The following is a 17,956-nucleotide window of genomic DNA, read 5'->3' as shown; positions in this document are numbered from 1 at the left end:
ACCTTAGGCAATTTGCTTAACCTTTTGCCTAAAATTCGTTGCCTTTCAGAGATAATCAGTTTTGACTCTCTATTTCACATGAGCTATGTAAAATAGAGGAAAAAATGTTAAAATATATATATATACACACACACGTGTATATATGAATGAATAAAATCTTTATATATGGCAATGGAGTGATCTCCAAGATGTTTAAGTGAAAAAAAGTAGTGTGCATAGTACTCCAAGAAAGAGGAGGTACAAATATAACTTGCCGGGGATCACATAAATGGCAGAGTTGGGACTAAAATTCAGTTATCCTACTATTTAATCCTGGACTATTCTTATTAAAAACTACCTAAATATCTGTCGTTGTGCCATAGAAAACTTTTGTAAGCTATATTTGTTTCTTAATTTTATTTTTAATAGAAAGGCTTCTTACCAGGTTGTAAAAATTTTTAGATGTAGTATTCTCAGGGACTGCCTTGGTTCCCCTCTTTTAATATAAATAATTGGGAAATATAACTTAATATGTAAAAATTTACTGCATACCTGGCCTTCTTATTGTATATATTATGGATAAAGACATTTCTAATAGCCTTATAATATATGTTAGCTTGTGAGTTTGTCCTCTTCTATTAAATTTTTATATTATAGTCCGGAAGATAACTTTATATTTTCATTTTGAAGTGTTTTGCGTAGTCTAAACTATAAAAATTAACTTCAAGGTGACAAGTAAAACTCGATCAGAATTACTGGATATGAAACAAGGTGGGGCCAAACTTGAAGAGATAATGCATAGAGCTTATGATTCCTTTGATGTTCAACTGACAAGCATACAGCTGCTTTACAGCAGAGCTGGTAAGTATACAATGCATTATTTATTGATTCATCTTGCTGAAGTGATTAATTAGGATTTTAGATAGTTTCTCTGAAGACCTTCATCCTAAATATATTAGAACTTTTATATTTTTAAATTAGAAGTGATTGTAGATATTGCCAAGGAGCAATATCTCACCTAGGAGCAACTTTACCCCTCAAGAGACATTGTCACCGTCTGGAGACATTTTTGATTGTCACAGCTGTGGTGGGGGCACTACAACCATCTAGTGGGTGGATGTCAGGGATGCTGCTGAACATCATACAATGTAGAGCAAAGCTGCCCCACAATAAATACTTGTTTTGCCCAATGTCAGTAGTGCTGAGATTGAGAAATCCTGATCTAGACTGTTTTCCAACCTTGGGTTAGAAACCTTGGGATGTGTATTTAAAATGATATTTGTAGTACATGGTGGGATAACCAGAAAAGGCTGCTCAAGGCCAGGCAGCCAGCCTAGGGCTTCTGACAGCCCAGGCCATAAGCAGCCACACAAAGACCTGTCTTTCCGAGGGTCACTATCTTCGCTCTACCTTTACCCCATCCACTTTGGTGTACTGATCAAGAGTCTCTGATCCAGATCTAGTTTTTTAGATGAAGTCAGCACAGCCAGAAATTCACTTGTCACGAGTCTCCAAAGTAGATAGTGAGAGAGCCCAGACTAGTTGAGCCCTCTTTCCACTGTCATATTGCTTCTGAATTGTTCAGATAATTCAAAAGAGTTGGGTTGGTGGTTGTTTTGAGGTCTAAATATGTATGTATAGAGTCAGATTTTAATTATCTGAGCTAACTAATAAATGGAGAAGCAATGAGAATCCAAAGTAACGCTTCTTAAAAATGTTAGTTTATATAGGACTGAGACATTTTTATTTTATTTCTTTAACTATATTTGCTTTAGGATAGTGACCTTGGTTTCTATCATATTTCATTTGGCGTTGAAAGAGCCCAGAAGTTTAGTGGGTGGCAGATGTAAATTGTTTATAGAAAACCCATAAAGTTTTTTTCAGGGAGTAAATTACTGTATTTTGGTATGTTTAATACATTTTGGTTACTGGTTTTCGAAGTCCATGAAACCATACTTAATATTTAAGATATTGAGATGCTTTGTGAAAAAATTTTTAAAGTATTTCATTGTTGTCTGAAAATTATTGGAATTCCTTGGAATTGTTTTTGATAAGCACTAACTATTCTTAAATAATTAAATATTTTTTGTCGGATTTATTTGATATTGGGGTTACTTTATGTAATTGTTTTTCATAAGCTGTCTTGATAAATACTGAAACATATGCTTTTATGATATCTTATTTTTTATCTGTAAATTAAGAAGTGAAGGAAATATTTCATTTATCTCAGCAGTGTTGGAATTTTAAAAATGGTAATAAAATCCATTTTACTACCTATCTCCAAGAATCTAATCTTTCGTTGGCTTGGGTTTCCATGCCCGAGGATTTTATCTGACTCATAGAAATATTAGGTTCAAATGAGGTAGTGCATGTAAACATGCATTGTATTATACAGATCCCATTCAGCTTGTTATAAATTTTAAAAATTATTTCATCTAATTAGAAACCTGTCTTTCAGAAAATGTCGGCAATACAGAAAACAAAAACATCATCTTTTATCTTACTGCTCACACATGAACATTGTTATTTCAGTGCATATCTTTTTGGTATTTTTTTCAATGTACATGCCAATGGGTATATGAGATGTGCTTGTGTGGTGTTTATGAGTAGGAGTATTTGTGAATGCACTTTTTAGATGATTTACATAGTTTTATATCCTGATTTTCTTTTCATTGATCAGTAATATTTTGGGCACTTGAATTCATGATTTTTATTGACTAATGTTCTAAGGCTATGCTATGAGTTAGTTAGCCATTCCCTTATTGAACATTTAAGCTTGTTAGAGTGCAGTGAATGTTGCCAGAAGGTCAGGTGTTAGCAGACAGGGATGTAAATTTCAGCTTCCATCACTTGCTAGCCTTTTGACCATAAGCAAGTTAGAAATTCCTCTGAGTTTCAGTTTGCTATAATGAGATGATTATATATCATTGTGAGAAGTAAATGAAAATTTAAACATTGCCTAGAACAGTGCCAGTTGTAAGTCTTGAATACGTGGTAGCTTTTATTTCTTGATACAGAAAGACTATGCTTTTCCCTACCTTTTTCATCATTGCCTTAGAGCCATGTTGTTTTTTGATAAGGTGTCTGGTTGGTGTAGTGACTGTCAGTGGATACACAGTAGATTTGATTAAAACTGTTGTTTTTTAATAAGAAGTTTTCCTGTTAAAAAATAGGGAGTGTTTTGAAGCAGCAGGAGGAAAGTGATGAAAGGGAAAAGAATTTACCTGCAGATTGTGTGTATCTGGGAATGTGCCATTAAAGTTATCTCCATGTGGGAAGATCTCCCTGTATCATGTGTGTATGATTACGAAGTATTAGTAGTAATTTTAGGTTTAGTTTGTTTTTCAAATTATGCATGTGTTAAACATGTACTATTTTCTATAATTAGGTGATAATTGGAAAGAAGCACGAAAACTCAATGTATCTGCACAGCATATTTTGATACCTATGCACTTCAATGTGGAACTCTCTAAGGCCATGGTTTTCATGGATATAAGAATGCCCAAGTATGTATTGTCTGTTTCATGTGATTGTAGATTTTCTCAGTAATTCCGTAGCTAAGGAAATACCATATTTCATTGGGGTTTTTTTTGGTACTAAAATATGCATAACGTGAAATATACCATTTTTAAATGTATAATGCAGTGGCATTAAGTACATTCACATTGTTGTGTGACCATCCACTGCTTGGTCATCTTCCCAAACTGAAAGTCTCTGCCCATTAAACATAATGCCCATTCCCCAGTTCCCCCAGCCTATGACAGTCACCATTCAATGTTATGTCTCTATAAATTTGACTACTCTAGGTACCTTGGATAAGTGAAATCATTCAGTATTAGTTCTTTTGTGTCTGGGTTATTTCATGTGGCAGAATGTCTTCAAGGTTGATCAATGTTGTAGCATATGTCAGAATTTCATTTTTTTTAAGGCGGAGAAATATTTCATGGTATGTATGTATCACATTTTGTTTATCCATTCATTTGTTGTTGGACATTTGAGTTGCTGTAATGATGTTTGGCTATTGAATAATGCTGCTATGAACATTGGTGTACCAACTATCTGTTCAAGACTCTGCTTTAAGTTTTTTTGGGTGTGTACCCAGAAGTGAAATTGCTGGATCATATGGTAATTCTATTTTTAATTTTTTGAGGCACCACCCTACTGTTTTCTATAGCAGCTGCACCATTTTATATTCCCACCAGCAATGCACAAGGGTTCTAATTTCTCTACCTCTTCACCAACACTTATTTTCTTCTTCTTTTTTTAAAATAATAACCATCCTAATAGGTGTGAAGTAGTATCTAAGGATACTTTTGAATTGCATTTCCTTAATGATTAGTGCTATTGAGTGATGTTTCATTATTGCCTTAGAACCAATATATTTTCATTTACTTATTGGCAATTTATATGTTTCTTTAGAGAAATGTCTATTCAAGTCCTTTGCCTATCTTTTAATTGGGTTGTTTATTTTTTTGTTGTTGAGTTATAGGAGGGTTTTTGGTTTTTTAGTATATTCTGAATATTAACTCCTTATCAGATGTATGATTTGCAATTACTTTCTCTCATTTTGTGTATTGCCTTATATATCACTCTTTTAATAATATCCTTTGATACACAAAAGTTGTAAATTTTGACTAAGTCTAATTTGTCTTTATTGCCTGTGTTTTGGGTATTGTATCCAAAAAATTATTACCAAATCCACTGTCATGAAGCTTTCCTGTATATTTCTTCCAAGAATTTTATACTTTTAGCTGTGATGTTTAGGTCTTTGATTTATTTGGAGTTAATTTTTGGATATAGTGTAACGTAAGGATTCAGCTTCATTCTTTTGCCTGTGGATATCTAGTTTTCGCAGCATCATTTGTTGAAAAGACTGTCCTTTCCCCATTGAATGGTCTTGGTACCCTTGTCAAAAATCATTTGACCATATATGTGAAGATTTATTTCTAGGCTTTCTGTTTTATTCCCTAGGTCTCTGTGTCTTTCTATATGTCAGTACCACACTGTTTTGATTATTGTAGCTTAGTAGTAAGTTTTTAAATCAGGAAGTGTGAGTCATCTAACTTTGTTCTTTTTCTAAATTGTTTTTGGTTGTTTGGGACCCTTTGAGATTCTATATGAATTTTAGAATGGGTTTTTCTATTTTTATAAAAGATGTTATTGAGATTTTGATTTGGATTTCATTGAATCTGTAAGTGCTTTGAGTAGTGACATCTTAATGTTAAGTTTTCCAGTCTATGAACATGAGATGTCTTTCAATTTGTGTCTTCTTTAATTTCTTTCAGCAGCATTTTGTAGTTTTCAGGGTACATCTTTTACTTTCTTCGTTTATTCTTCTTGATGCTATCATAAGTGGAATTATTTTATTAATTTCCTTTTCAGATTGTTCGTTGTTAGTGTGTAGAAACTCAGTTGATTTTTTCAAGTTGATTTTGTATCCTGCAACTCTGCTCAATTTGTTTATTACTTCTAACATTTCTTTTTTGGCGTGGACTTGTTAGGGTTCTCTACATATAAGATCACTTCGTCTTTGAACAGCAGTAATTGTTCTTCTTCCTTTCTGATTTGGATGCTTTTTATTTGTTTTTCTTGCCCAATTACTGTGGTTAGACTTTCTAATACTCTGTTAAATAGAAGTGATTTAAGCAGGCATCCTCTATCCTGAGCATAGAGGAAAGCTTTCAGTCTTTCACCATGGAGTATGTTAGCTGTAGGTTTTTTCATATATGACCTTTATTATGTTGAGATAGTTTCCTTCCATTCCTAGTTTGTTGAGTGTTTTTATCATGGAAATGTGTTGAATATTTCAAATGCTTTTTCTTCATCAATTGAGAAGATCATGTGGTTTTCTTCCCTTTGTTCTATTAGTGATCTGTTTTCATATGTTGAACCACCCTTTCATTCCAGGAATAAATCCTACTAGGTTGTGGTGTATAATCCTTTTAAGGTGCTGTTGAATTTTGTTTGCTAGTGTTTGTTAAGGATTTTTGCAACAATATTCATAAGGGATATTGGTCTGTAGTATTCTTTTCTTGTCGTGTCTTTGTCTGGCTATGGTATCAGAGTAATGCTGGCATTAAAATGAATTAGGAAGCGTTCCTTTCCTTTTGATTTTTTGAAAGAGTTTGAGAAGAATTTGTGTTAATTCTTCTTTAAGTGTTTGGTAGAATTCGCTAGTAAAACCATCTGATCATGGGCTTTTTATTGTTGGGAGATTTTTGTTTACTGATTCAATTTCCGTACTAGTTATAGGTCTGTGGGTTTTCTGTTTCTTCACAATCTAGTGTTATGTTTCTGTGTCTAGGAGTTTGTCCACTTCATCTAGGTTATCCAGTTTTCAGCTGTAAATTTTCCTCAACATGGCTTTTGCTGCATCCTATGAATTTTAGTATGTTGTGTTTTTATTTCAACTTGTCTCAAGATATTTTCTCATTTCCCTTATGATTTCTTTTTTGACTCATTGTTTAACAGTGAGTGTGTTTAACAGTGAGGGCTATTTATTTCTAGTTTCATTCCGTTGTGATTGGAAAAGATACTTTCTGTGATTTCAGTGTTTTAAAAAAGTTTTGACTCTTGTTTTGTGGCCTAACATAATCTGCCCTGGAGAATGCTCTGTGTGCACTGAAGAAAAATGTGTGTTCTGCTATTGTTGTGGGAGAGTTCTGTATATGTCTTTTTGGCTCAGTTTGTAGATAAAGTTGTTCTAGTCCTTTGTTTCCTTATTGATCTTCTCTCTGGTTGTTCTATCAATTATTGAAAGTGGGATATTAAAGTCTCTTATTATTGTAGATCTGTTTCTTCCCTCAGTTCTGTCAGTTTGATTCATATATTTTTGAGCTCTGATGATTGGTGCAGATATGTTTGTAATTGTTATATCTTCTTGGTGAAGTGGCCTTTTATCATCATATAATGTCCTTCTTTGTCTCTTCTAACTGGTTTTGACTTAACAGTTTATTTTGACTAATATTATTATAGCTATTCTTGCTTTCTTTTGGTTATTATTTGCATGGAATATCTTTTTCTGTTTTTTCACTTTAAAACTATTTGTGTCCTTAGATCTAAAGTGAGTTTCTTGCAGACAGCATGTAGTTGGATCCCGGTTTTTTCATCCATTCTGTCAATTTATATCTTTGGAAAGTTTAAACCTTTTACATTTAGAGTAAATATTGATAGGGAAGGACTTTTGTCATTTTGTTATTTACTCTCTGTATATATTATAGCTTTTTCTCCCTTTATTTCCTCCCTTACTACCTTCGTTTGTGTTTAGTTGATTTTCTGACCTGCTTTGATTCCCTTCTCTTTTCCATATGTGCATATTCTGTAGATATTTTCTTACTGGTTATCATGGAGATTACATATATCAGCATAAAGTTTTAACCGTCTATTTAAAATTGATACCAACTTAACTAATTGCATACAAAAACTATTTCCTTACTGCTCCACCTCATCCATTTTATGTGATTGATGTCACAAATTACATCTTTATTATGTATTATGTACTGATTAATATATATTTATAATTATTTTTATGCATTTTTCTTTTAAATCCTATAGAAAATAAAAAAGTGGAGTTACAAATGAAAAGTATAGTAATACTTGATTTATATTTATCGTGTATTTACCTTTACCAGGATCTTTATATTTTCCTGTTAGCTGAAACTTTGAGTCCAGGGTCCTTAGTAGAGAAGTCTGTTGAACTAGACTGGACTGTTTAGCTGATTTAGTTCTAAATAGTTTTAGACTGTAGCTGGCCCTTTTTCCTCTTCTTTCCACCATTACTTTTTCTCTCCCTTGCAAACATTCAAACCTCAGCCACAGATCTATTTTAAAGTCTAACTAAAGACACATCTAACACCTAGCGTACAATCCCAGGAGAATTGTTACTAGAGAGGCAACAAGAGAATGTTCATATAGTAGTGCTGAAGGCTTTGTCCCTAAAGTATAGGAAGAAGGATAGAAGGAAGTAGTGATGGCCTGGCCTTCTCCTTTATGCTGTGGAATAGACCTGGTACCCGGTCGTTACTTCTGTTGCTATGTGAAAGGGAGAGACCTAAGAGAAACCTGCACTCTTCTTGTTGCCTTTTAAATTATAGTGACTGTATCCGTTAGCAAACATTGTGCAGTGTACTAAGTCTCATTCTTGTAGATTTCCGTCTTCTAGAAAATCAAACTGCTCTCTGGGAATTTTAAGGCAGAGGAATACCAGGAATTTGGTTTGAGAAAGAGAGAAGAAAAGATACAGTTTTGTAAGTTGTGAGCAGTAAAAAGTGAGAATGATATTACATGAAATCCTGCAACTCTAAAGTGTCAGACAGCTTCCTTTGAAGTTTGAGCTTAAAAAATTTTAAGACAAATAAAAAGAAATGCTCTATCGTTTTGGTAGGTAGTATTCAGCGTCATTGTCTTCAGGTTGTACAACTGGCAACATTAATGAGACTGATCCATAACATGTACCTAAGTTAAACCAGGATGCATGGGATTAATTACACATATTTACGCTATTGGAAATAAAAGAAAGCTTATAATTTTTTCAAGGAATTCAGATATATCTTTAGAAGGAGAACCTTAGTAGTCAGTGTGTGTGAATTGAAAAATTAAGTTTTGGGAAAAATGCAGAGATAAAAATGGTGAATGAAAACTCACTCTCTCTTTGCTGTCAGTCTCTTTATTATTATTATTATTATTATTATTACTATTTTTTAAAGACATTATTTTAGAACAGCTTTAGGGTCACAGAAAGTTAATAGAAATATACGCAGATTTGCCATAGACCCCCTGTATTCACCCATGTGTAGCTTACCCCATTAAAAGCATCCCCCACCAGGGTGGTATAGTTGTTACAATTGATGAACCTACATTGGCACGTCATAATCACCCAAAGTCCATAGTTTACATTGTGATTCACTCTGGTGTACATTGTATAGGTTTGGACAAATACATAATGACTTGTATCCATAATGACTGGTATCATACAGAGTATATCATAAGATTATTTTCACTGCTCTAAAAATCCTTTGTGCTCCAACTATTCATCCCTCCCCTACCACCCTCCAGCCCTGGCAATCACTGATCTTTTTACTGTGTCCATAGTTTTGCCTTCTCCGGAATCTCGTATAGTTGGAGTATTACAGTATGTAGCCTTTTCAGATGGCGTCTTTCAGTTAGTAACATGCAAGTTTCCTCCATGTCTTTTCATGACTTGATAGTTCTTTTTTTTTTTCTTTAGCACTTAATATTCAGATGTCTGATGTGCAAGTTTATTTATCCATCATCTTGGTTGCTGCCAAGTTTTGGTTATAAAATTGGAATATAAATTTTATGTGGATAAACTTTATTTGTAGAAAATTATGAATAAAGGTGCTGTAAACATCCGTGTGTAGGTTTTCTTGGGGTCATAAGTTTCAACTCCTTTGTGTAAATGCCAGGGAGTGCAATTGCTGGATCATATTGTCAGAATATGTTTACTTTTGTAAGAAACCGCCAAACTCTCTTCCAAAGTGGCTGCGCCCCTTTGCATTCCCATCAGCAATGAGTGAGAGTTCCTGCTGCTCCACATCCTTGCCGTCATTTGGTGTTATCAGTAATCCCAATTTTGGCCATTCTGACAGGTGTGTAGTGGTATCTCGTTTTAATTTGTCTTTCCCTGATGGTATATGTTGTGGAGCATACTTTTGTACGCTTATTTGCTATCTGTATATCTTCTTTGTTGAGGTGTCTGCTAAGATCTTTGGCACAGTTTTCAGTCAGAATGTTTGTCTTATTGCGTTTTAAGAATTCTTTGTATACTTTTGGATTAACAGTCCTTTATGAGATGTGTCTTTTGGAAATATTTTCTCACAGTCTGGCTTGTTTTCTGATTCTCTTGACATTGTCTTTGGTAGAGCAGAAATTTTTAATTTTAATGAAGTCCAGCTTATCAGTCATTTCTTTCATGAATTGTGCCTTTGTCTTGTATCTAAAAAGTACTTGCTATACCTTAAAGTCATCTAGGTTTTCTTCGATTTATCTTTTTGGAGTTTTATAGTGTTGCATTTTACGTTTAGGTCTGTGATCCATTTTGTAAGGTCTCTGTCTAGATTCATTTTTTTTTTTGCGTGTGGATGTCCAGTTATTTCAGCACCATTTGTTAAAGAGAATGTCTTTGCTCCATTGCATTGCCTTTGCTCTTGTATCAAAGATCAGTAGACTATATTTATGAAGTCTATTTCTGGGCTCTCTATTTCGTTCCATCGATCTCTTTGTCTGTTCTTTCATCAATACCACAGTGTCTTGCTTACTGTAGCTTTATAAGTCTTGAAGTCAGGGAATGTCAATCCTCTGACCTTGTTGTTCTCCTCTGTTCTTTCATCAATACCACAGTGTCTTGCTTACTGTAGCTTTATAAGTCTTGAAGTCAGGGAATGTCAATCCTCTGACCTTGTTGTTCTCCTTCAATATTATGTTGGCTATTTGGGTTTTTTGCCTCTCCATATAAACTTCAGAATGAGTTTGTCAATATCCATTAAATAATTTACTGGGATTTTGATTGTGATTCCAGTGAATCTGTAGATCAGTTTGGGAAGAACTGACATAGTTCTTTGACAATATTGAGTCTTTCTATCTGTGAACATGGAGTATCGCTTTATTTAGTTAGTTCTTTGATTTCATTCATCAGAGTTTTGCAGTTTTCCTTATATAGATCTTGTGTATATTTTGTTAGATTTATCCTTGTGTTACTTTTTTGGCTGCTCATATAAATGGTATTGTGTTTTTAATTTCAAATTCTCATGCCCATTGTCTGTATATAGGAAAGGAATTGACTGTTATATGTTAACATTATATCCTGCAACCTTGCTGTAATGGCTTATTAGTTCCAGGAGGTTTTTTTTAAATTCCTTTGGAAACATAGATGATTATGTCATCTGTGAACAAGATAGTTTTATGTCTTCTTTCCCAAGCTATATACCTTTTTATTTCTTTTTCTTGCCTTAATGCATTGGCAAGGACTTCCAGTGTGATGTTGAAAAGGAGTGATGAGAGAGACATACTTGGTTTATACCTAATTTTCATGGGAAAACTTTGAGTTTCTCATCATTAAGTATGATGTTAGGTGGAGGTTTTTCCAAGGTGAAGTTCTCCTTTATTCTGGTTTACTGAGAGAGTTTATCATGAATGGGTATTGGTTTTTGCAACATGAATCTATTTATATGATCATGTGATTTTTCTTTTTCACTCAGATCTGATTTTTAAGCATGATTTTAGATATATAATCTCTTGGGCAAGTTATTTGAACTTGCTAAGTCTTAGTTTCCTGATAGGAACCATGCACAAATGGGAACTTTTAAGAAGCAGGAAGCAGAAATAGGTGGTCTACCTCATAGACTTTGAGAACTATTTACAGTAATGCATATCAAGTGCTTTCCTTAATGCCTGTCATGAAATAAACACTTGATAAATACTAGTTGTCAACTACCTTTGGCAAATAGCAGAGGGATAATAAGTATAACAACATTAGAAAACAACCCTCTGAAAAATAATGAGGGTAGTTCATCTAGTGAGAGATTGGTCAATAAGGTAAAAAGAAATTTGAGTGGAAATTGTGGGATAATTTGTCTCATGGACTGTGTGGATAATTTTTGTGTTTAAAATCACATTTGACTGTTCTTGGATAATTTAAGGGGGACAGTGGTTTTTTTAATTAACAAACAAATTAGAGTGAAAGTTGCTTTATAATGATTCCTATCTTTTTAAAACAGATTCAAGATTTTTGGAAAGTTACCGCTGATTTCTTTACGAATCTCAGATAAAAAACTGCAAGGGATTTTGGAATTGGTTGAAAGCATTCCAAAACCCAAACCTGCAACTGAAGTACATGGCCCTGCCAAATCATTTCAGGTAATGAAAGTTACTTTCAAGATTAATAAAAGCATGAATTAAAAAAAATTCACAAATAGTATTTGTAACAACCACAGAAATTTCAAGTAAAGCAACTTAATTCATTTTGAGTAGACCTTTAAAAATTACATTTTTGAAGAGAAGACGATACAGTAGTAAAAGATGCAGACAGTAAAGAAAGGTATAAAATAATGAGTCTACTTTTCTTCACTCCTCCAGCCACCAGTCCTTCTCCTCAATGGTAACACTGTTAACCACTGATTCTCTAGTGTTCTAGAAATGTTTATGGCATGTATTAGTGCACGCACAAACATGTGCCTGCCTGTGTGTATATGTACGTGCATGTATATATATTTTTATGTTCTTAAAATTTACATGAATGGGATCATACTTACTGTTCTGAATCTGTATTCTTTTCACCATTATTATCATATATGTTGTATACTTTAGGGATATTTTCATGTTAGCGCATACAGATCTACCTTATTTTTGTTTATGGTGATAGATTATTGAATTTTGTGAGTGTACCGTCCTTTGCCTAACAATCTTCTTTTGATGGGCATTCATATTGTTTTGAGTGTTCATAGTTATAAAAATTACTGCTTTGAACTTCTTTGTACATATATTGGGGTATATTTTTGTCTACTGGATAAATTCCTTGAAGTGGAATTGTTGAGTAAAAGAGTATGTGAATTTTATGTTTTCATGAACTTTGCTAAATTTCTTTTCTAAATTGAGTACTAATTTATAGTCCCACCAACAGTAAATGAGTGTTTGTTTCTCTGTTCTCATTAGTCTTGAATATTAACAAATGTTAAATTTCTTCTAGTAAATGAAAAAGTGTTATCTTCTGGTTTTGATTTGCGTTTCTTTATGAGTAAGATAGGACTTAGTTTTGTAAGTTTCTTGGGTATTTGAATTTCTGTTTTTGGAAACTGCTGTTTGTGTCTTTTGTTGGGTTATGATATTCCAATTAAGGAAATTATCACTGTTTATCACTTACAAAAAATTTTTTTCCCCATTTATTTTTTATCTGATATATTTATTTTCGCCATGCCAAAGCTTTTACTTTTTATGTAGCCAAAGTTATTAGATTTTTACTTGCTGATTTCTGTTTTGTATTATATACCTTATCTCTTATCAAGAGAATTTCAAAAAGAAAATATCCACTCTCTGATTTTAAATTCTGGTTTCTCTTTTTGTGTTTAACGTTTTTTCTTTTGAAATAATTTCAAACTTGTAGAAAAGTTGTAAAAATAGTGTAAAGAACTTTTTTCCTCAAACTATTTGAGAGTAAGTTGCTGACATGTACCATTACCCTTAAGACACTAGTTTTTTGCTGTATTTTTTCATGGTCTGTTACTGAGCTTTTTATTCTGTTAACAGTCTCTTTTGAAGACTGGAGGTTTTAAATTTTGATGAAATCCAATTTATCAGTATTTTCTTTTATGAGTGAAGCTTTTTCTGTCGTATCCCTGAAATCATTGCCCAACACAAGGTCAAAAAGATTTTCTCCTATGTTTTATTCTAAAAATTGTGTAGTTTTAGGTTTTATATTTAAGTCTGTGATCTACCTTGTGTTAATTTTTATATGGTGAATGTGATGAGTCATCATTCTATTTTTGCATTTGTATTTCTAGTTGTTTCAGTTTCATATGTAGAAAAGACTTTCTCCATTGAGCTGAGTCTGCTTCTTTGTTCTTCTCCAGTGAAGATCTAATGTAAAACATGGTGACTATAGTTGATACTGTCTGTATAATTTAAATTTTCTAAGAGAGTAGACCTTAAATGTGTTTCTATATCAAATCACCACAATGTACATATTAAATCCTTTACAGTTTTTTCAATTATACCTCAACAAAACTGAAATAAATTTTTTTTAAAAAAAGCCGTCTATTGCAGGAAGTGAAGAGGGACATTCAACTTCAAAAGATACTTAGGTGTTAAAACTTTTAACACCTAAGGGGGTTAGCCCTGTGGGCCTAATGGTTAGGTTTGGCACGCACCGCTTCAGCGGCTCAGGTTTCGTTCCTGGGCATGCACGTACACCAGTCATCAGTGGCCATGCTGTGGCAGGTGATCCACATACAGAATTGAGTAAGATTGGCACAGAGATTAGCTTAGGGCAGATCTTCCTCAGCAAAACAAACAAAGAAACAAACAAACTTTTAAGACTTGTAACTGAAACTTTGTTTCTGAGACAAGCCAAACAAACATTCATGAAGGGGTGATTCTTTGTTTAAAAACTGTTTTTTGATCTGAACTGTAAAACCACTTCAAGTTAAATCAAAACTCTTAGTAAAGATCTACTCTTTTGTACTGAACTTTCTCAGGAAACTTGGAAAAAGTAGAAAACACAGTCCCTGCAGATTAGGAAGTCAACTATACAGAAAGCAGCATGATAATAGCAGAAAGAACATCAGTGGTAGGGGTGTAGATTTGTTTAAAGAAAGGAAGAGAGAAAGAAAGAAAAGAAACCTGAAATCAACTTTGACTATAAGCTATATGATCTTAGGCAAAATATTTAACCTCTCTAAGAATTTATTTCCTGAGTAAAATAATGACCTTAATACCTAACTTATTAGAATGTGAAAAGGATTAAAGACAAAAATATGCAAAAATCTAGAGGTGTGCTGGGTATTGAATACAAATAATAGATACCCTTAGATAGTAATCCTTTGCCAAATGTGTGGCTTGGCATATAAGAGAAACTCAGTATAAGAAGACATATTACACAGTTACTCTCTGCCTATTTTTATATATTTACTTGATTTTAAAGGAACATGATCTAGCATAGATCATGTGTTTGAGACCCTCTTGCTACATAGAGAGATTAAGCACAGCATAGGGGAGAAAGTCCTCTTGAGCATCAGTGAAAACCAAGAGAGAATCTAACAGTTACACAAGCACTTTTTCCAAAACTGATAACAGCTTAAGAGGAAAGAAGTCAGTAAAAGTGTTAAAGACAATATACATTAAGCCAGAAAGGACTTAGGGGTTCAGTCAGCATAGCATAAAGCTGATGGAGAACCAGACTCAGAAAACTGTCGCAGGAATGCCCCTTAACATCTAAAGATGATTAAAAAAAAGACTTAGCATAAATATATATTTACTTATACAGAAAATAAGACAGTATGGTCATCAGTGGAAGAACAGACACAGATCAAAAGAATAGACATAGAAATCACTGGAGGATTTCCTCCATCTAGTTAATTAACACATCTGTTACCTCACATGTTTACCCTTTTTTTGGTGAGACATTGGTGGAATGTCCCTTTTATTATTATATGTTGCCCTTCGTTGTCTCTCATTGCCTTTTTTATCTTGAACTGTTGAACTCTGCTCTGTCATATAAGTATGGAAACACCTGCTTTCTTTTGCTTGCTATGTGCTTGGAGTATTGTCTTCCATCCCTTCACTCTGAGCCTGCGTTTGTCTTTAGAGGAAGTGTTGTGTCTTGTTTTTAATCCAGCCAGCCACTCTGTCTTTTGATTGGAGAATGCAGTCCATTTACATTTAGAGTGTTTATTGATATATGAGGGCTTAATAGTGCCATTTTATCTCTTGTTTTCCAGTTGTTCTATATTTCCCTTGTTTCTCTTCCCATGTATTTCTGAAAGAATAACCCCAAAGGCTATCCTGAGATTCTCAGGTCTGCCACTACCAACATGGGCCAAGAGGGCACAGGTCTGAAGGAGCTGAAGCTATCTCTTCTTGAATGTCAGAGGGTGGAGCCTCCTCCTCAGTTTCATTGGGCTAGGCCCAGAACCTAGGGGGCAAGAGTGCATTTAGTCTTTACCTTGTTAAGTATGATAATAGCTGTAGGTTTTTCCTAGAGGTTATTTCCCAGGTTGAAGAGGTAGTCTTCTATACCTAGTTGGCTGACAGTTTTATTTGTATCATGAATAGATGTTGCATTTTATGTATTACTTTTTCTGCATCTGTTGGGATCGTATAGTTTTCTTCTTTATTCTGTTAGTGTGATGAATTAATTGATTAATTTTTGAATGTTAAAGTATCTTTGTGTTCCCAGTACAAACCTCGTTTGTTAATGACATCCTTATTTGCTAATATTTTATTGATGAGTTTTATATTTGTATTCATGTAAGATATTGCTGTATATATTTTTTTTGTAATGTCTTGTTTACGATATCAGGGCAGCGCAAGCTTCATAAAAGGAGTTGGAAAGTATTTCCTTCTTCTCTATTTTGTGAGAGAATTTATATAGAATTGATACTGTTTCTGCCTTAAATGAGTCTGAATCTACCAGTAAAGCCAAATGTGCTTGGAATTTCTTTATTGAAAGATTTTTAAACTGTGAATTTAATTTTTACAGGACTGTTTACAAGTTTCAGTTTTTTCTTGCATGAGTTTCAGAAGATTTTTTTTTTAAGTTCTGTTTTTTTTCTTTTCTTTTTTTGTGGGGAGGATTGGCCCTCAGCTAACACCTGTTGCCAATCTCCCTCTTTTTTTTTTCCCTACACAAAGCTCCAATGAATAGTTGAATATCCAAGTTGTAGGTCATTCTAGTTTTTCTCTGTGGGATGCCACCACCACATGGCTCGATGAGCAGTCTGTAGTTCTGCACCCTGGATCCAAACCGGTGAACCCTGGGCTGCTGAACTGGAGCGCACCAACTTAACCACTCAGCCATGGGGCTGGCCCCTAGAAAATTTTGTCTGTCAAGGAATTTGTCCATTTTATCCAAGGTGTTGAATTAATGGAAATAAAGTTGTTATTAATATTTCCCTATTCTCCTTTCAATAACTTAAGGATGTGAAATGACATCTGATTTTTCATTTGTTAGCTTGGTGATTTGAGTATGAGTGTTTGTTTGCATCCTCTTTTTAAGTTCTTTTGGGTACATGCCTGGGAATGGAATTGCTAGGTCATATAATAATTCTATGTTTAACATAAAACCGCAAGACTGGAGAGACCGCTAAACTGTTTTCCACAGCAGCTGGATAATTTTACATTCCCACTAGCAATGTACAAAGGTTCCAAATTCTCAACATTCTCACCAACAGTTGTTATTTTCCCTTATTTTGATTATAACCATCCAAGAGGATGTGAAGGAATATCTAATTGTGGTTCTCATTTGCATTTCACTAACAACTAATGATGTTGAGCATCTTTTCAAATGCTTGCTGGCCACATTTTTTTTTTTTTTTTTGAGGAAGATTAGCCCTGAGCTAACATCTGCTGCCAATCCTGCTCTTTTTTGCTGAGGAAGACTGACCTTGAGCTAACATCCGTGCCCATCTTCCTCCAGTTTATATGTGGGACGCCTGCCGCAGCATGGCTTGCCAAGGAGGGCCATGTCCACACCTGGGTTCTGAACCAGCGAACCCTGGGCCACAGAAGCAGAATGTGCAAATTTAACTGCTGCGCCACTGGTCTGGCCCCCTATTGGCCACTTTTTAAAATCTTGTTTGGTGCAATTTCTCTTCAGCAACTTCTCCATATTTGAATTGGAGTTTGTTTTTTTTTGTTGAGTTATAAGTCCTTTATATTTTCTGCATAATCACTCTTATAAGATATGTGATTGCTAACATTTTCTCCTGTTCTGTGGGTTGTCTCCTGTCTATGGGATGTACAAGAGTTTTTAATTTTGAAGTCCAGTTTTTCTAATTTTTCTCTTTTGTTCTCATTTCCTTTTGTTCCTTTGTATCATGTCTAAGAATCCATTTCCAAATCCAAGATCATGAGGGATAAATATCCCTCTTTTCTTCTATGCTTTCATGTTTTTAGCTCTTGTGTTTAGATTCTTGATCCATTTTGACTTAATTTTTTTTTTGGCACCTGAACTAACAACTGTTGCCAATCTTTTTTTTTCTTTGTTGCTTTTTCTCCCCAAATCCTCCCAGTACATAGTTGTTTACTTTAGTTGTGGGTCTTTCTAATTGTGGCATGTGGGATGCCCCCTCAACATGGCCTGATGAGCGGTGCCATGTCCGCGCCCAGGTGAAACCCTGGTCCGCCAAAGCGGAGCACACGAACTTAACCACTCAGCCACACGGCTGGCCCCTTTACTTAATATTTTAATACATTGTGATGTAGGGTACCAAAGGCATTCTTTTCATGTTGAAATGCACTTATCTCC

At 34.2% G+C, this 17,956-nt stretch overlaps 1 protein-coding gene across 9 annotated transcripts in view; it reads left to right on the top strand.

Annotated features, from left to right (window-relative positions):
* VPS13A (vacuolar protein sorting 13 homolog A) overlaps window positions 1–17,956 on the top strand; it is a 233,962-nt gene that overhangs the window by 67,783 nt on the left and 148,223 nt on the right. For all 9 annotated transcript variants that reach the window (XR_011431384.1, XR_011431387.1, XR_011431386.1 and 6 more), the window contains 3 exons: window positions 708–840; window positions 3,368–3,485; window positions 11,715–11,853. Coding sequence is in view for 5 of the 9 variants with exons in the window: in XM_023627180.2 (XP_023482948.2) it covers window positions 708–840; window positions 3,368–3,485; window positions 11,715–11,853 (390 nt within the window). In the remaining 4 variants the exon portion in view is untranslated. The remainder of the gene's footprint in view (window positions 1–707; window positions 841–3,367; window positions 3,486–11,714; window positions 11,854–17,956) is intronic.

This window comes from Equus caballus, chromosome 23 (genome assembly GCF_041296265.1).
Source record: "Equus caballus isolate H_3958 breed thoroughbred chromosome 23, TB-T2T, whole genome shotgun sequence".
NCBI lineage: Eukaryota > Metazoa > Chordata > Mammalia > Perissodactyla > Equidae > Equus > Equus caballus.
Note: the sequence above shows the minus strand (reverse complement) of the source record. Positions and strands in the feature narration are given on the sequence as shown.